Genomic DNA, 17149 nt, shown 5'->3' with positions numbered 1-17149 from the left:
TCCCACCATTAGGTACTAGGAATCCACCTCTATATTTGTGCATGCATTTTTTTTAATCCAGAGAAATAACTTTTTGCGGAACATTACATCTTGCGTTCACAAATATCATTTAACTCATATTTCCTTTCTGCATTTCTGCATATTATGCTTAGGTCAGATATTTTTAAGAGATGTCCATAGGCGTTCGAGAAAGCTCCCCGGCATCTGTGGATCATCCGCGTGGGGGGGGTGGGGGGAAGGGTGAGATATCCATAGCGTGGGGATTGCATTTTTGACCGCTCGTCGTCGCTCGACTCCGACTGCGTGAGGGTTCCGCAAGAAGTTAGAGTGAGGAGCTAAATCATATATAATGAGACAATTTTAGTTTAGTTATGGCGTTATGTAGGGTAGGGGGTAGGGATAGAGAGGAGTATAGTTAGGATAGTGAGAGGGAGGATGAGGGGTTGGCCAGGGTGGTTGAACTTTGGGTGGTGCGGGATGATGGGATGCTGTGAAGATATGAGGTCATTGATTAAATTTATTCTTTATTCTTTCTTCTTTTTCTTCTTCTTTCTTTCTTATCTTTTCTTTTATTTATTTATTTATTTTTTTCTCCTTTTCATATCCTTTCATATCTTTTTTTTTGCTCTTTTTACATTTTTATCCTTTTCATTTCTGTGTTACTCCGTATGAGAGTTAAAGAGGAGAGAAGATCAGATATGCATAGCTAGTTAATTTAACTGCAAGCACAGTCAAATCATCTGCAAAGCAAGTGAAGAATTCTCTCTAGACATTAAGTAACTCAAGAAGAGAAAAAGAAAGAGCAGCAAAAAAACATATCAAGTAGTTAACTATTCAATCTCAGTTTTGAAAAGTGTCTCATTTGTGCTGTTCATCCCATGACATCATTAAAGGGGGAAAAAAAAGAAAGAAAAAAAGAAAAAAAAGATACATAGAAAAGAAAAACAACAGCTCTCTCTTTTTTTTTCTTTTCTTCTTCTTTTCTGTTATCTTTTCCCTCTTTCTCCTTTTCCTTTACATTGCATAACTTATATAACCTATCGCACGTCCATACTCGCATGATCGCATAATCGCAAAAAACACGTTAAATTCATAAAATCCATTAAAATCCATATCCATAATCCAATGTCCCATAAATATAACAATTAACTCAATTCTCCTCACCCGCTTTTTCCTCGTACTCTGATCATCCGAGACACGCATGCACTTGCTCTTCTCCTCTCGTTCAAAATCCCACCATCACCCCTGCCCTGTCTTCCATTCCCCCCTCCCCCCCCCTCCACCCTCTACAAGAAGATATCGAGGGTATCGCAAAAGGAATTTTGGTTTGTTTTCCTCCCTTTCTGTTGAAGTTTTTTCTTTTCTTTTTTTTTCTTTTCTTTTCTTTTTTCTTTTTTTTTTTTTTTTTTAAGCTGCGGAGGAAAGGAAAGAAAGTTAAGGTTGTAGCGGGGGCTGGCTGTTTATCGTGTGCGGACCTCACCGTCCTGCTCGACGTGGAGGTGTTCGGTGGATTCGAGGACTTTGATGTGGTCATCGGGGTACTCAACGCTAAGAGGACGTGTGATATCCATGAAGTGGTTAGCTGGTTGTGCTAATTTTAGTCCGGGGGGGGTGTAGAAGGCTAATCGCATCCTTTGTAGATGGACGTAGTTGTGCTTGTATGGGTTCATGTATGTATGTATGTATGTATGTATGGAGAAGGAGAAGAGCGAAAGGCATCAGGAAAAGAAAAGGGTTGGTTGTAGGGAGGTCGTACGTGAATCCTTTGATCAAGGTGTACTCGTGCTTGATGGTCCCGCCGGATTTTCTGGCTTCTTCCTTGGCTCTGGATTTTAGGTTTTTTTTTTTTCGTGAGCTTCTTATTGCGGAGGTAAATATTGTTAAGGCACTCGCCAAGGGTAAAAAGAGATGGCGGGTTTGGAGGGGTAGGAGTTGGCATGACGGGGGAGGGGGGGAAAAAGGGAGTTGTATGTATATGCGGGAACATACCTTTCCAACTCCTCCGGGGGAGCGTCCTTCTTAAGAGTCACCTGTCACGCGCAAAGGGAGTAAGCGTTAGTTGATGCCTATAGGTTACTTGGATGCTGTCGAGAAGGGGAGACGAGGGATAACCAACGTTGAAGAGCATGGTGGCTCTTGATGTAGATATCTGTTGGGTCTTGAACTTGTTTGGTCTTTGACTTGGACTGGGGATTATTGGTGCTGACTGTCGCACGGCAGTTGGTGGTTGGTAGAGGGGGTTTTCGGATAGGAATTAAGGTTGAAGGAAGAAAGAAAAGAAGAAGAAGAAGAAGAAGAAAAAGAAAAAGAAAGAAAAAAGAAGAAAGAAGGGGAAGAAGGTGAGGGATATAGGCCTTAAATAGATAAGGTTGGAGGTTGGATAGGTTAGTAGTTGTGGGGTTGAAGCTAGGAACAGAACAAGAAGTTGGGTTGATTATGACCGAATGCTTGCGCGAATGTCTTGGTTACTCAAACGGATAAGAAAAAGTTTAACAAGCTTGGAAGGGAAAAGGGAGAGAGAAAATAAAGAGGAAGAGAAAGGATGTTTGTTATAAAGGCGGGAGGAACCAGGCAGACGGGGAGAGGGTTTGACCTATTTAACCATTATTTAACTAAGTTAGTTAGTTATCCCAAGGAATCAATGGAAGAATGCAAGTAAGTTCCCGGCACCTTGATTATTTACATATAATATAACAATAATAACAATGATAATATCAATAATATAATTGTAATATAATAATATAGTAGTAATATAATCTAAACTCAATAGTAAGATTGAAATCACAGATGTTCTGCTCTGAATCTGCTGGATTTGAATTTGACATTGTTGAATACATATTAACTACCTGTCTATCTCCACTGGTTCCATTGCTGATCACTACTGCAGATGCTGCTGTTGTCTTGAGTGCATTTATGTATGCACTCAATAATAGAGATCATCATCCCATACATTTTCAATCATTATTGTAACATGTACATGTACATGTACAATGTGTACTGCCATTCTCCTCCCTCTGCTTCCTGTCCCTTCCCCTCCCCCGCATCTATTCGCGTGGATAACTAAGCAATAATAATAGGATTTTTGTTGCGCCAAGGATTTGTTGCGCGCAGTGGTTGCAAAATCCGTCTAGAGTAATAATAGTGAAGCCATCATCATCATCATCATCATCATATAGTTAGAGATTAAGTACTCATTCTACCTCGCCTGATTCACACCTGAGCTAGTTATACCCAGATCGCGCTAGCTCAGGGCTTGGAATTGGTTTGCTCCTTGATATGCCATGTTCTCTCCCTCCCAACACCAGCTGAGATCCAGAGAAGCCCCTCTTCTAATCAGCCACAACGGGTACAGGGTGGTTAAAGTTAGTGATCATTTTGTTGTCAAGTACGGCAGGGCAGACCAGGTTGACCTCCTGGAAGAGCTAAATGTCCAACAAGCGACCAAAGTTAAGGTCCCACGGGTTTATGCACTTTACAATGAACCCGAGTCATCAACAAATTATGTTGTCAAGGAATACATCAAAGGTGACAGACAGCCTGGATACTCAGTGGGCATACTTGACCCATGATGAGAAATCTGAGATTGCCATGACACTCAGAGGGTATTTTGATGAACTACGCGGCATCTTCTCACCAGGGTACTTTGGAAGTATTGGGAAATGCCATCTTCTGCATGGTATATTCTGGTCCTCACAGCCTACACCCTCCATCAATGGTCCCTTCAACCTCTGAAGCTGCATTGAATGAGGCTCCGGCTTTGAAATATCTTGCGACCGCTGATACCCGCACCACATATCCGCGGCCACAACCCAACGTTTTCGTGTGCGGACTTTCAGCGCAAAAACATCATAGTTATTTAGACGGCTTCCCAGCGACGCAAATTCAAATGCCAACCAATACGAAGTGACTCTCATAGACTGGGAGTTAGCTGGATGGTACCCTGGCTACTGGGAATACTCCGTGGAAATGGTGTGCAAGCAGATGGGATGATGACTGGGACAAATGGGTTGCCAAAATCTTACAATCTTTCGACGCGGAGTTTCCTTGGTTCAGGATGTTTTATCTGGAGTTATGGTCCTGATTTTGTTGTCAGCAATACCCATTTGGCTTCTTTTCCCTTTCTATCTGGGTCGATATGGGTTTGGCAAACGCAGAAAGAGCGAGACGTTTTGAGGACAAGACTGGTTGAATTCCAGTCTCTATCCTCCTCAGAAGAATGCCTGAGGAAGAATCTTCTCAACCAAGCCAACGCCGGGAGCACTGTGCTTTACCCCGCCTTCTTTGACAGGAACTAATCTTCCTGCACAATACTCAAAGAGGAAGGCCTGCTGAGAGCCAACTGCTTCAATTGGTTGCTTTAGCTTGGCACCTAGACATATCCGTGGCCGATTTTGACCCAAAGATGAGATGCCCTTGAGCCCGCAACAAATTGTATATAAAGCGTTTCTCATCCCCCCGTCGAGGTAACCCAGACATTTGCTCATTTCACAATGACAAAGACAACGGTGCTAATACTTGGTGACTGCCCTGGTGGGTAAACTATCTTCCAGAATAATACTAATAACAAAAGTTGATAGGCGGCACGGGATGGGTTATGTTGAAGGTCCGGCGTGCTGTTAGTAGTAGCTTGGGCTGGGCTGTATCATGCGCAATCATCTCATTAGAACAATTATGAAACTTCACAAGAAAAATGTGGAAAGAGTATGATGCTGCAAGAACAAAGCTTTATAGTCTGGTGAAGTGTCGCCTGCCATCGATAATGATTATCGAAGACACGGTAAGAAAGAATACGATGCTGAAATCGATGCTCTGCTTCAAGTCCTTCAAAAGACTTCAATGGAGCACAGAAGCCAGGACGGCCATGCGGAGTAGAAGCAAGGTACGGTAGCCATTCAACTATCATGTTGGTACGAACGGGCACTACATCTCAGATATACAAATAGTCAACTAAGCTAACGAAGCAAACCAAACTCTCTCTCCTAACTAACTTTTGAACCTTTGAGCCTTTGACATGTGTCTATATATATATATATATAATTCCCAAGACTCTTGGGCCACCACTTGTACTAGTTATCCGACAGGACATCTCCAAGAAGTTCTTGCAGAAAACGCAAGCTATCTCCATTTTATCTACACTACTAGGTGGTGCATGCGACAGAGTTGAACGTCAGTCATCCTAGCGCGGCCCTAGAAACGAAACAGTCATGGTGTTGATATTATTGTCGCCAATTTCATTCGGTGGATTACTTTGCTAATTACCACTCTACAGAAATAACTTTCCACAATAGTCAAAAAAAGGGGGTCTCGTTATGCAGCGCAAGATTGCTTTTGTACACATCTGGGTTGCACCCCAGCTACGAAACTAGTGAATACGGTTGGTAAGAATTCCTTACCCAATTCAACTCACAAATTTGTTACCAACCAAGCAAAGTTGGACAGATATCCCTTCTCATCGCGAACATCTTCGGACCGCAGAAGACTGGAAGGGATGAGATTGGGGAACATTTAGTAGAAGTCGGAAAAGATAAGGCTACAGAGAGCTGTTTCGCTGAGGGAGATCTGCTCTATTTATGCCTGAGCGCTCTCCTGGCCTTTGCCAACCTTCTCGCCCATTTCTCCAAGCTTGTCTAGGATGATTCTTCACTGGGCAGGCTCGCGCATAGCCTGCCGTGAATTCCAATCATATTCCCTGACCTTCCCCCTCGTTCCTCGCCGGCCTTCTGCCTTCAGGAGCCTGAATTCACCTAGCCCTCTCCATGTGGATTCCCTGCCTGCACCTCAGTGACCGATAGATGATTGCATGTGTTTTCCAACACTTGTTGCTGAATGATGTGCCCAGTAATGATGTACTTCTAGTGAATCTCCTCTTGTTTTGGAATGGTCTGTTCCCTCAATCTTTCCTTTCTCTATATCTATCACAAGACCGGCCTGTTCTTGTGTCCCAGGTCATCTTCAGACACAGTCGTGAGATAGCAAGACAATGTTCGGATACAATTGTAGCGAAAGGATGCAGACGTGTTTGCTTCAGGTATAAAATGTGGACATCTCTCATCGACAACCTCAAGCATTCTCTGGAGTATTTTACCTTCTCTCAGAAGGATCACTGCGCGTCGATAAGGGGTCAGAAGCAGCTTGGGCTGTTCTGTGAGCACCGTCATGTTCGCCCTCGCCATCGCCCTCGCCGCAGTCATCCTGTTAGGTTTTATGATTACAACAACAATTCGAGAGTCACAATACCCATAGATGCACAGTGCGTGGCCTACATACTCCCTCTTCTTACGGGTGGTGGCTGGCACAATCTCACATCCATAAAACTGTGTGGCCGTTCGCCCGGAGGATATGATAGATAGGCTACCTGTACTGTACAAAGGTCTGGATGATGCGGAGTAGCGGAAAGTTTGGTGGTCTGCTGTTGGGTATTATATGGACTTGGAAATAAGAGGAGCGAATGCATACCGTAATGACTAGTTACATAGTTTGGGATAGATGTATACATTCATTTGGTTGGATGAGGATGCGCTCTTTTACCATTACTATCAGAGTTGAGATATTCGATGGACTATATAAGCCCTCTCTGCTGGTTAGTTGTTATGCACCCATTTTCACAAAACTAAGGTGTAACCCACTCCCATCAGCAGATATATCACCTACTCTTTTAAAATGGTTTTACCAACTTCTTTGATATTTTGGACATACTTATTTTTTTCTTTCCTTTCACTGAAACATATCATAACAGGTGAACACCATCATGTATTGGGATAAACAAACAGGAGCTACAAGCTTGATGCCTGTCACGACTCACATGTTGTTAATGGTGTCAATGGGCGTACCAATTCCTTTCAAAGCTCCATCAGGAAACTAAATAATGTAAAATAAATTAATCAACCTGCACCACAAGCTCAAGGGGCTCTCTATTCCGTATTCCGTCCTGATTTAACTAAGCTGGTATACGCGTTCTTCCTCAGGAACTTTAAGTTGTTGTGGCGCTTCTAATGACCAATCACAAGGCAAGTCGCGCTAATCCAGTCTGGGCAAACGCGGCTAGCCGGCTCGGATAAACCCAACCAATATTTCTCCAGAGAAAACCAAAAATTTTGGACATAGCGGGATCTGGGTGAGGGATAACAGGAGATACAAACAGCTCTGTTTTCAATCCCTTTGGCTTTTTCTTCTTTTTTTACTTTTCTTGAGAGAGCAAGATTTTTTTTATTTTTTTTATTTTTTGTTTTGTTTTTGCTTCTTTTTCAAGATGGAGGAGCAGACGAACAGACCACATCGGAAATCGAAGGAGAAGAAAAAGAAGAATAGGGATCAAGCTGGTATGCAACTCTTTTCCTTCGTTGGAGGTTTTTAGATTTCACTTTATGGGAACGGAGCTATAAGCTAATATATGTATTACTTTCTTGTCTTGAACAAAACAGGCGCAAATCCCAAGGCTTTTGCTGTCGCGCATGCCGGTCGTCTACAGAAACAGGCCGCTAGGTCTCATGACGTTCGTTGCGCCCCTCCCGAACCCCCTCGTTCGGACTTTTTAAATTCCATTTTGCTGCTCCCAACTAACCGTCCCCGGGGCAATATATAGATTAAAGAAAAGAGACTCCATGTCCCGCTCGTGGATCGCCTGCCCGAAGAGGCGCCCCCGATTATCGTTGCGGTGGTTGGGCCTCCGGGTGTATGTTTGCTAGACTGGTTCTTGAGATAAAGGCCTTAATTTTTGTTTGGATACGTGGATGCTAATCTCTCTGGAATCTTTTTCAAAAATAGGTTGGAAAAACCACTCTCGTCAAATCTCTCATTAAGCGATATACGAAGCAGAGCTTGAGCACCCCAGCCGGGCCTCTCACTGTCGTAACGTCGAAACGAAGACGGTTAACGTTCCTCGAATGCCCCTCCGACTCCCTGGCGAGCATGATTGATGTCGCCAAGATTGCGGATATTGTCTTGCTGATGATCGATGGCAACTACGGCTTTGAGATGGAGACGATGGAATTCCTCAACGCGCTGTCTTCGAGCGGGATGCCTGGGAACGTCTTCGGGATCCTCACACATCTCGACCTCTTTAAGAAACAGAGCACGCTCCGCCAGGCGAAGAAGCGGCTAAAACATCGCTTCTGGAGTGAATTGTACCAGGGCGCGAAATTGTTTTATTTGTCTGGCGTTATTAACGGGCGGTACCCGGATCGAGAGATACATAATCTGTCGCGGTTTTTGTCTGTCATGAAAAATCCGAGGCCGCTTATATGGAGGAACTCGCACCCTTATTGTCTCGCTGATCGCTTCCTGGATATCACGCCACCGACAGCTATTGAGGAAAATCCCAAGTGTGATAGGACGGTTGCGTTGTATGGATATCTTCGCGGTACAAATTTCCCCGCGGTAGGTGCGCGGGTGCATGTGCCCGGTGTTGGGGACCTGAGTGTCTCGTCCATAGAAGCCCTACCTGACCCGTGCCCAACACCCTTCATGGACCAGGAAATCGCGAAGGCGACAGGCAAGTCGAGCCGGAGAAGGCTGGGGGAGAAACAGAAGCTCCTTTTTGCGCCCATGTCTGATGTCGGTGGTGTGCTCGTTGACAAAGATGCGGTGTATATCGATATTAAGACTTCTAATTTTGACAGGGATGCCGATGGCGATGAGGAGAGGGGCCTTGGGGAGCAACTTGTTGTTGGATTACAAGGGGAACGGAAATTACTCGGGCAGGCGGAGTCTGGGGTCCGGCTGTTTAGGGATGGAGAGGCAGTTGCTGGTGGAGATGAGGATGAAAAGCGGGAAGTTGGACGGAAGCAAAAAAGAACGGTCCGATTCACGGACGATCAGGAACATGGGACGGATGTTTTGGGGGACGAAGATGAAGGCTTCGAGTCAGATGATAGTGCGGAGGGAAATGGAGAAGAAGAGGAAGAAGAGGACGAGGAGGATGAGGACGAGGTCATGCCCCCGGCTGATTTTGAGACAAATTTTAGAGAAAGGCAAAATGGCGCCGCTCGACGTGATGAGGATGATATCGCCTTTGCAGATAGTGATTCTGATCTTGGATCGATATCTTCGGTTGAGGACCAGGAACTGGAGAGCGAAGGTGATCTCGAGTACGATTCGGATGAAGTCGATGATGGAACCCTACGCTGGAAGGAAAACCTGGCTGCGAATGCCAAGGCTGCATTTGGCAAAAGGATTCCTTATCGTGTTGCGGACCTCACAAGAATGCTTTATGACGAGTCGATAACCCCTCAGGATGTTGTCAATAGATGGACCGGGGCGGATGATGATGAACATGATGAGAATGACGAGGACGAGGAGGAGGACGATTTTTTCAAGAAAACGCATGTGGACACAGAGGAATCAGAGGATAGAACTGTTCCCGTATTTGATTATGAGGAGCTTGAAAAAAAATGGGAAGACAATGATAATATCCAAACCATCCGACGTCGGTTTGCCCGTGCTAAAGTTTCCAAGGGTGACGGATCGGATGGTAAGGATGAAGGTGAAGATGACGATGAGGACGGAGAGTTTGATGATTCGGATGACGAAGGAGACGGTGTGTTCGAGGACCTAGAAACCGGTAAGGTCGTCAATGGAGAGGAAGAGAAAGAGGGCGACGAGAACGACGAACCTGAAGATCTTGAGGCGGAGAGAGAACGAAATGCGAAGAGAAAAGAGGAGCTACGACTTCGTTTCGAAGAAGAGGATCGCGAAGGTTTTGGGAAAGCCAAAGATGGACGCGACAAGCAGGATGAGGAGGAGTTTGGCGAAGACGATTGGTATGATGCACAAAAGGCCAAGCTCCAAAAGCAGCTTGATGTCAACCGGGCGGAATTTGATTCCCTCGATGCACTATCCAGAGCGAGGGCGGAGGGGTACAAAGCCGGGACATATGCCAGAATCGTGTTAGAAAATGTTCCGTGCGAGTTCTCAACAAGATTTAACCCGCGCTTCCCGGTTATTGTTGGGGGCCTGGCACCTACGGAAGATCGATTTGGCTTTGTCCAGGTTAGGATTAAAAGACACAGATGGCACAAGAAAATCCTGAAGACCAACGATCCCCTCATATTTTCTCTTGGCTGGCGTCGATTCCAGACTACCCCCGTATACAGCATCTCCGATTCCCGAACACGAAATCGCATGTTGAAATATACCCCTGAGCATATGCATTGTTTTGGTACTTTCTACGGTCCTCTCGTAGCTCCCAACACTGGTTTTTGCTGTGTGCAATCATTCTCGAATAAAAACCCAGGGTTCCGAATAGCGGCTACAGGAGTTGTTCTGAATGTGGACGAGACTACGGAGATTGTGAAGAAGCTCAAACTAACCGGATACCCGTACAAGATCTTCCGGAACACAGCCTTCATCAAAGATATGTTTACATCCGCTATCGAAATTGCCAAATTCGAAGGCGCCAGCATTCGCACCGTTTCCGGAATCCGCGGCCAGATTAAGCGCGCCTTGAGCCGCCCGGAGGGCCATTTCCGAGCCACGTTTGAGGACAAAATCCTCATGAGCGATATTGTGTTCCTGCGTGCTTGGTATCCCATCAAGCCGCACCGATACTACAATCCCGTCACCAACCTGTTGGATGACGAAGATGGACACGGCTGGAAAGGCATGCGTCTGACAGGAGAAGTTCGCCGTGAGCAGAATATCCCCACCCCGCTTGAAAAGGACTCCGCATATAGGCCAATCGAGCGCCCCACCCGCCACTTCAATCCCCTCCGCGTCCCTCGTCAGCTAGCTGCAGAACTTCCTTTCAAATCTCAGATTACGAAGATGAGACCGCGTCAAAGTCAGTCATATCTGCAGAAACGCGCTGTGGTTTTGGGTGGAGAAGAGAAGAAAGCGCGCGACCTGCTGCAGAAGCTCACCACCATGCGCAACGAGAAGATCGCGAAGAGACAAGCTGCGCAGGAAGAGCGGAGGAAGGTTTATCGCGCCAAGGTTGCGGAGAATGCGGAGAAGAAAGCGGAGAGAGAAAAGCGGGAGCGGGATGAGTATTGGCAGCGGGAGGGGAAGAAGCGGAAGAATGATGGTGGAGAGGGAGGGAGAACGGGGAAGAAAAGAAGGTGATGATTATTGAATCATCCCTGGTTTTAATCTAAGTGTTAAAACTACTGTATTGGAGGCGTTCTATATTTACTTGTCGGGCTTTCGATTTGTTACTAGGCCACGATGACATTTTCTTTTGGCCGGATTTTTTTTTTTTTTTTTTTTTTTTTTTTCTCCCTCTGCTACAAAAGCAGCGGTTGGGATGCCAGCGTTTATATGTGATTTATTACATAAGGATTAGCTTAGATATATGCCTATACAAACGGCCCAGCTTGTTATTTCTCCTCGACATCATTCTTCAACTTGGTGTAAATACACGTGACCTCGTTTTCCATGTCACGTGTTAGCGCACATGACCGCGCCGCGACGCGTCTCGATCCGGCAAGTCGAGACCTCATCCGTGACATGTTGTCCAGCGACGCAGAGCGACGATTGGCATGTGTTGAAGAGATATCTCGAGGCACAGTGTCAGGCTCGTGGCTAGCAGAGCAAACTCGGCTGCAGACGACATTGTCATTGCTGGAAAATGGCTGGTCTCGCTCAGTTTACTCGCGCACACGCTACTTCGCTGTCTGTCCGCTTACCGACCCATTAGTTTTCGTGCGCCGAACCCTCTGTAACCTGGCTGCTGCAGAGAGCTACGCTACAAGGGTGTCAGTTGGTCAGATAAACGTGGCTGAGGACTGCCTTGGTCAAAAGCAGAAAGATCTTGCTTAGCCTAAGGTAGTCTGAGCTAGACTGTGGGCCGTCTGCTTTTCGCGTGACATTATTGCTTGTGTGGAACGAATTATTTTCGACAGTCATCGTAGAAACCTCCAGCCACGCGACGGCCGATCCGATCAGAGCAACTACCAAAGCAACCGCCATCACCCCCGCAATAATATATCAAGGACGCTGGGTACCTTTCTCCTTTTCCGTCCTATTCTAGCCCTCTACCAACTTGGGCCATCTCCAACAGAAAGTATTCTTAACGCTTTCGGAGCCCAGCGGGTGCAATGTACTCGAACCAGCCACCTGTTCCGGCTCCGTCGTCGGGACCCGTCAACGACATATCCCTCCCTAACAACGACCATTCTAATTTTCAATCGGCCGTCCCATTGTACAGCGACAGGGAAATGACGAACCCGAATTATCCTACTCATTTTAATGCTACGGATACTAACAAGCTATCGTCACCGATTTCAGCTATGAACAACAATATCCTCCCTCGCCTTAACACATCCTCCAGCACTATCACCCAATCCTCCCTTGCTGATGCAATTGACGCAAACCTCACTCCATCGACCCCGTTATCGGGACTCTCAAACCACGACTATGCGCCGCTCTCATTTCCCCGCTCTCCATCGAAAGCTCCCACAAGCTCCCATGCCCATGCCCATTCCCGAAGTGTTGATATCGGATCGCTCCGCTCAGCTGGTCTTCTCAAGTCCACCGTTGTAAAATCCCCAATTGATCGCCGACCGGGGCCAAACACGGCCATCGAAGTTTCGCAAGGACAAAAGAGGACGGCTAGCGGGGATGTGAAGTCGGCTGCTTCCCCAGCCTCTCTCCGAAGTCCAGAAACAGTCACGACTACGCGCCATTCCAGGACAATGAGCACTGATTCAACTGGTAGTAGAATTGCGGAGGTAATCATATACTCGATTAGCAGAATACTGCTCTCTATCCCGCGTATCTTTTGTGCTAACCGGTCATCCTCCAGTTGTCCGCCCAGCTTCGTGCGCGTTTATCTTACGCAGCAGCGAAAGTTGAGAAAGATTGGCCAATCCACAAGTTGGAAGAAGCCTACACAGTACCTCCACGATTGGAATATTCATCTGCGTCTCAGTCTTCCCTATCGTTAGGCTTCAAAAGCCCGTTCCGCTCTCCTAGAGGACCATCGCACTCACGCGGTCGACATAGTATTAGCGGCACTCCACAGCACCATGGATTGTCCAAACTTCGGGATCCTAATTTCACTACCACGATTCCGTCTATTTCTCCAATGAAAGAACCTGCTCGTCGTAACAAATCCTCGTCGCCAAATAGGAATGCCAGGACATATATTCCGCCCACGGCTACTCTCACAAACACTAATACACCGCGTCTTGCTCCACCTGCTGATATTGTATCTGGGAACGGCAATGGACCGCGTCGCCGGCCAAATCCTAATGACGGCCTATTACAGACCGCTTCCGAGAGCTATAATTATTATCCTCGAAGTCAGGCACTTACAGATGGAGGATATTCCGCTTCCTCGACCCAAACAACCACTTCGACCGAGGCTATTCTCGACACACCGCCTCAATCGCAACCTCAATTATCTCGCCAGTCTGCGACTCCTTCTTCCACCACCACCGCCGCCGCCGCCGCTGCCAAGACGATGCCATTCCCGAAGCAACGGACACCATCTCAAAATGCTCTAATGGAGAAGGACGCTATCGAAACATTGCTATTCATGTCAAGCCCCGAAAATTCAGGCTATCATCCAAGTTCCCAGCAAACGCAACAAAGTGATTATAGCGGCACGCACCTTACCCTCCCTCCTCCTTGCTTACCTAGATCCTCATCTCAACAGTCCTCGTCCATTGAGAGCCGTTTGGGTCTTGGCATACGCCATGATAGCACCCCGAATGTGACCCGTCCTACCCGGAAGGTTAGTTTTGCCGATGACGATACGAGCAACGGCTCGAGTGATGCGTATCCAAGAAATGGGCCTAGCGGCCTACGGGAACATGAAGCGGGTGATGCGATTGACCGTATGCTAGACGAACTAGGTGATAGCGAGAGTGAGTCAGAAGGTGACTGGCTTACGCGCTTTATGAACCAAAATGGCAGGGGGGAAACATTACAACCGAGCAGGCGTGGATAGATTTTTGAAGCCCCGACCACCGATATATCTAGGAAAGGTTACTGATGTTGTTGAGCTAACGGTTTCTTTTTCCTGGTGGCGGGAATTTACCGTTATTTTCCTTCCAAGAGAACAGCGGAACGTTTTAAGAGGAGAGAAAGTAGTCTTCTTTCACGTTAGAGCTCGGACTGGACCTGTTCTTTGAGGTCGATTTCCGCTTATGAAACAACGATCCCACTACGCTCCCTATCCTCTTGTTTTTTAAAGTCTTACTGTGGGAACAACCTCGTTCCCCTCTCATTATCCTTTCTCGACCTCATCCAGCCAGGAATTTAAACCCAGCAACAAAATAAACCTGGAATTACCCTTCTCCACCTGAGGATATATATTTCCTTCTTTGCGAAATTCGTTTGAATATTCTTTTTATATCCCGTTTCATGGTGTGTACATATGTTTTTTGATTATTTTCTTCACCGCGAAACATGACGACCCGATATGACGTGATATGACAGAACTGATATGACCCGTATTTTTGATCTCTCACTTCTTACCTTCTTTCAATTTTGAACTGTACCGCTATGCATGCATTGTGTATGTACACTTGTGATGACTCCGGCTTATCTGTCTATTTTCTGTTTTGCATTGTTTAATATGAAAAGCTCCTTGATCACCGGCCTTGAATACTTATAATATATGTGCATGCATCCGCTATATTTCTAGTGCCTTGCTAATTTTCTCTTTCTGTGGCTATTCTACGGTTTATTTAGGCACTTGTGCTTGGTTTTGAGTTTTCTTTCTTTTCTATGCCCTCCCTGCTTTTGGGAGTTTTGGAGTAAGGTCACTGTTCTGGAATGCTGTGAAGTTTTTCAAAACTATCACCACTAGTTAATTCTCCTGCCAGTCAAAATCATTCAATTGGCTTGGGCTTTACTCATTTGGCTACATATGTGTAACGTTTCTCTCATCTCACTGACTCTGATCTCATAGTGCTATGACGGGGGTTGGGGCCCATCTATATCGACCACACCGCGTTTGCACCCACCCATCCCATCGCACCCCATTCCACCCCTTCTATATCTCATCTAGTCCCATCTCAACCCCGCTCAATGCGCCACATACCCCCCGTCAACTGCCAACGTAGTCCCCGTCATCCATCTGGCATCATCCGACGCCAAAAACACTGCGGCACCCGTGATATCCTCCTCTCTGCCCAACCGCGCATCAAACGGATGCATTGAGACTAGGTGGGCGTGGAATGCCCGCCTGAGAGGGTTCTCGCTGGCGGCATCCGCGAAGGGCTTGATAAGACCTGTCTCTACCCATCCTGGGGCGAGGGCGTTTACGTGACTATGTATTTGTTTATTATTATTATTATTATCATTATTATTATTAGAAAGTCGGAAATTTAATCAGGGGATAGCTTGAAGAAACTGAAGGGGAATAAAGAAAAGGGGGAACACACATTCTATCCTTCGCATATTCCAAAGCCACAGACTTTGTGATCCCAACCACCGCGTGCTTCGATGCGGAGTACGTACTGGAGCTCGCTGCGCCAACGCTCCCGTATACGGAGGCCATGTTGATAATCCAGCCCCTATCACCGCTCGGATGGGGGTCCTGGGCTAGCATATGCTTCGCGGCGAATTCTTTCGTTTGTGGGTTTTTTGGTCAGATTGCATTATTTATACATAACGGGGTTGGTTGCATTGCATTGTGATGGAACGATGGGATGCGGTGTCTATGTATATATATATATATACAAACTTACTGCATCCAAGCCAAACGCCCTTCCCGTTGAGGCCCATGACCCTATCCCAGGACCCCTCGGGGGTTTCATGAATACGGGCTCCGGCAGTTTGGTGCCCTGCGTGGGTCATACCGGCATTGTTGACCATACTATATACACGTATAAATATTTGATGGTTTTCATTTTGTTAGCGCGCTGTTCACACTTGATTTTTCTTTTCGCCTTACGACTACTTGCACAAGGTAAAAAAAGCAAGGCGGTGGTTGTTGGGTGTAGAGAAAGGGGGGCCTCAGTGGAAGACAGTTGGTTGTATTGAGGTCCGCGGGGGGGGGGGGGGGGGGTGGGAGAAGACCTACATATCCAACCTTCCAAATGCTTTCACGCACTCCTTAACCAGGGTTTCTACATCATCGGAAACGGAGGCGTCCGCTTTGACGAATACAGCACGAGTTGCGCCTATACTGCCTAGAACGACAGGGTATGTTTCATTTATGGCTTCGTGGGTGGGTTTGTCACCATCACCTGTGTCAAAATGGGTGTTAGCGGTTATCTGATTCCTTCCCCTTGAGAGTGCTGTGTGGACGGGGTGCGATGGCTTTGTGATATTTATGCAAAGCAGCTGAACCTGATAGTATATCCAATTGATGCGTGCCTGGTTGAAATAAAAGTAGCATGGTCGGTACGAGCGAAGGGCAAAAGTACCGAGGCGCTTTTCAGGTAACTACGGCTATTTTCATGAAAAAGCCCTTTGAACTGGCTATTTACAAGCCCAAAACGCTTGAGTTTTCTTGACCCAATGGAGTCTGATTCATACGTCCTGACCTCAACCAAGGGTAATAACAAAATGCGAAACCCAGGCATTCATTTCGAGCAAAGAGTGACAAGAGAACAAGTTAAAACAAACATACCTTTCGGCGCGGGGTCGAGATCTGAGCAGACAACGTAGGCACCCTCAGCAGCATATCTTAACGCAATACCCCTCCCGATCCCATTTGAACTACCTGTGATAACGGCGACTTTGCCCTGGAGACGCGCAGACATGGCTCGGGTATTGTTATTATGAGGCTGGCGCGTCTATATTATATACCTCATGGGGTCCTTTCCCGAAGTTCTAAAGAAGACACACTCTCCACGGGAATGTAGAGGAGACAAGTAGCTATCGAACTGCGTTTATGATGTTGAAGAGTGCTACTGTAGGAGTGAGGAAAATAGCTGCTAGGTACTTGGGAAGGGCGAAAGACAACCACTTTTATGAGCTGGGGATATGTGTCCGGGTATATATAGATACTATTATTATTATATATATTTATATATATACATATACATGATAGATATATATTTGTCGGAAGATGGAGACCCAATCTCCCCGCTTGGCAAACTCTTGGACAGCGGGGTAACGTAACTATACAGGAGCTACGGAGTACACATTATTGGAGCGAGGGATGGGCCGCTGCCAGGGGAATATTTCCTCCTTGGACTGTTCTGTTTTGGCTTGAGAGGCAATTAACAGACTACGGTGTCTAAGCCAAATGGAC

The 17149-nt window shown here is 46.5% G+C and overlaps 7 protein-coding genes across 8 annotated transcripts; 6 read left to right on the top strand and 1 right to left on the bottom strand.

Moving 5' to 3' along the window:
• Nucleotides 1-3281: 3281 nt before the first annotated feature.
• On the top strand, nucleotides 3282-3569 carry BDBG_16777 (uncharacterized protein; the record flags this gene model as incomplete). Its single annotated transcript, XM_031724660.1, has 1 exon — nucleotides 3282-3569. One exon carries the CDS (start codon nucleotides 3282-3284, stop codon nucleotides 3567-3569), a length of 288 nt encoding a protein of 95 aa, XP_031577624.1.
• A 202-nt stretch (nucleotides 3570-3771) lies between these two features.
• On the top strand, nucleotides 3772-4498 carry BDBG_16776 (uncharacterized protein). The gene has a single exon (XM_031724659.1). It carries the CDS (start codon nucleotides 3933-3935, stop codon nucleotides 4293-4295), a length of 363 nt encoding a protein of 120 aa, XP_031577623.1. The 5' UTR covers nucleotides 3772-3932; the 3' UTR covers nucleotides 4296-4498.
• A 660-nt stretch (nucleotides 4499-5158) lies between these two features.
• Nucleotides 5159-6871, top strand: BDBG_16775. Of its 2 annotated transcripts, none has more exons than XM_031724657.1 (2): nucleotides 5159-5378; nucleotides 5432-6871. In XM_031724657.1, exon 2 carries the CDS (start codon nucleotides 5793-5795, stop codon nucleotides 6348-6350), a length of 558 nt encoding a protein of 185 aa, XP_031577621.1. In that variant the 5' UTR covers nucleotides 5159-5378; nucleotides 5432-5792; the 3' UTR covers nucleotides 6351-6871. The 2 variants fall into 2 exon arrangements, with proteins under 2 accessions (XP_031577621.1, XP_031577622.1); XM_031724658.1 differs by having other exon boundaries at nucleotides 5440-6849.
• A 378-nt stretch (nucleotides 6872-7249) lies between these two features.
• Nucleotides 7250-11058, top strand: BDBG_03253 (ribosome biogenesis protein BMS1; the record flags this gene model as incomplete). The annotated part of the gene is made up of 4 exons (XM_031721172.1): nucleotides 7250-7319; nucleotides 7422-7492; nucleotides 7583-7672; nucleotides 7765-11058. 4 exons carry the CDS (start codon nucleotides 7250-7252, stop codon nucleotides 11056-11058), a joined length of 3525 nt encoding a protein of 1174 aa, XP_031577620.1.
• Nucleotides 11059-11370: 312 nt separating this feature from the next.
• Nucleotides 11371-11754, top strand: BDBG_03252 (uncharacterized protein; the record flags this gene model as incomplete). The annotated part of the gene is made up of 1 exon (XM_002626042.1): nucleotides 11371-11754. The coding sequence occupies one exon, from the start codon at nucleotides 11371-11373 to the stop codon at nucleotides 11752-11754; it is 384 nt and encodes a 127-aa protein (XP_002626088.1).
• A 278-nt stretch (nucleotides 11755-12032) lies between these two features.
• BDBG_03251 (uncharacterized protein) lies at nucleotides 12033-13888 on the top strand (the record flags this gene model as incomplete). Its single annotated transcript, XM_002626041.1, has 2 exons — nucleotides 12033-12665; nucleotides 12740-13888. 2 exons carry the CDS (start codon nucleotides 12033-12035, stop codon nucleotides 13886-13888), a joined length of 1782 nt encoding a protein of 593 aa, XP_002626087.1.
• Nucleotides 13889-14561: 673 nt separating this feature from the next.
• BDBG_03250 (short chain dehydrogenase) lies at nucleotides 14562-16991 on the bottom strand. The gene is made up of 5 exons (XM_002626040.2): nucleotides 16523-16991; nucleotides 15971-16136; nucleotides 15636-15763; nucleotides 15330-15513; nucleotides 14562-15214 (listed from the first exon to the last, which is right to left on the bottom strand). The coding sequence occupies exons 1-5, from the start codon at nucleotides 16653-16655 to the stop codon at nucleotides 14971-14973; spliced, it is 855 nt and encodes a 284-aa protein (XP_002626086.1). The 5' UTR covers nucleotides 16656-16991; the 3' UTR covers nucleotides 14562-14970.
• Nucleotides 16992-17149: the final 158 nt, after the last annotated feature.

Source organism: Blastomyces gilchristii (genome assembly GCF_000003855.2).
Source record: "Blastomyces gilchristii SLH14081 genomic scaffold supercont1.5, whole genome shotgun sequence".
NCBI lineage: Eukaryota > Fungi > Ascomycota > Eurotiomycetes > Onygenales > Ajellomycetaceae > Blastomyces > Blastomyces gilchristii.
The sequence above is the reverse complement of the archived record's forward strand: the minus strand, read 5'-3'. Positions and strand labels throughout refer to the sequence as shown.